Source organism: Gloeophyllum trabeum (assembly GCF_000344685.1).
Source record: "Gloeophyllum trabeum ATCC 11539 unplaced genomic scaffold GLOTRscaffold_00278, whole genome shotgun sequence".
Classification (NCBI taxonomy): Eukaryota; Fungi; Basidiomycota; class Agaricomycetes; order Gloeophyllales; family Gloeophyllaceae; genus Gloeophyllum; species Gloeophyllum trabeum.
In genome coordinates this window covers 1-1,168 of record NW_006920686.1, presented here as the reverse complement: position 1 = coordinate 1,168, position 1,168 = coordinate 1, and the positions used below count along the sequence as shown (strand labels likewise).

Sequence of the window (1,168 nt, the reverse complement as noted above, 5' to 3'; positions counted from 1 at the left end):
AGGTCGTCTTAGGCAAAATCCTTCTCCGCCATATCTTCGAGAAGCTTGATCTTGTCGTTCTCTTCAAGTTCCGCCATCATGGCTTTGATCTTGGCGATATTAGACACTTCTTTGTCTGAGTCTTCTTTGATTTCTGCAGTACGGACAGGCCTTCTGTCTGGCTGTCTTCCTTTTTCCTGCTTGTGATCAGCAGCTCTGTGGCCAGTCTGACCGCAAGTGAAGCATCGTCCTTCCTTCATGTACTTTTCCCTTTCGCTGGTCGATAGGCGATCGACGTCCATAGCATTGGGGTCCTTCGTGGGAGGAGTGTACCTTGGGGTGACAAGGTTTCTAGTCTGTCCAACTCCCTTGTATCGGTTGATGACCGCTCTCGCCCGTCGATACTGGTTGTAGAATCGGGATGTGGCTTCACACCATTCGTCAATCGTCTTAGGCATGTGCTCCATGCCGTAGACCTTCTCGACTAGCTTGTTCTGGAGTCCCTCTTGGAAGTACTCAATCAGGGATACGTCTTCAGTGATTCCACATCGTGCGGTCAACATGCGGAACTCCGCAGTGTATTCGTCTGCTGTGGCCGTCTGGCGCAGCACGCGCAACTTGGCTCTCGCATCTCCAGCGGTGTCTGCCTCGGTGAAGGCATTCAGGAATCGTGTCGTGAAGGCTTCCCATGTGCCAAATCCTTGGTCATTGGTGAATGCCTTTGTCATCTCTGCCTCAGCCCATGGGCCGGCAGTTCCTTCTTTCAAGAAGGAGATGAAGAACGTGATCTTCTTCTCGTTGGTGTCGTAGATGTGCTTGTTGGCCATCATGTAAAGTTGAGTGGCGAGGTAAAATGTTCGGGTCTTCTTCCTGTCTCCATTGAAGTCATCTGGGAGACGGATCTTGATCTCAGTTGGTCGTGCTTGCATGACTGGTGCAGCAATGCCTGCTCCAGCCGCTTGGGCAGTAGGATCGATCGGGTTCGTCATGGCTCTGGTTCAAGGGACGGGATTCCACTAGGGAGTCCAACGAGGATGATCAAGAGTAGAGGAGGGGTTGCCTAGGCTTGAAGAAGTCGGCAAGTGTCGTAGAAGAGTTCAACCTAATGTTAGGAAGCGATGTCCTAACTAGTCGTCTTGAGATAACTGGGCCACGTGCCAACAGTTATGTCGTCACTACCTCAGTAAGC

At 51.5% G+C, this 1,168-nt stretch overlaps 1 protein-coding gene across 1 annotated transcript; it reads right to left on the bottom strand.

Annotated features, from left to right (window-relative positions):
- Positions 1 to 395: 395 nt before the first annotated feature.
- On the bottom strand, positions 396 to 872 carry GLOTRDRAFT_12762 (uncharacterized protein; the record flags this gene model as incomplete). Its single annotated transcript, XM_007873516.1, has 1 exon — positions 396 to 872. A coding segment is annotated over one exon (477 nt), but the record flags the coding sequence as incomplete, so codon positions are not given.
- Between the last annotated feature and the right edge of the window lie 296 nt (positions 873 to 1,168).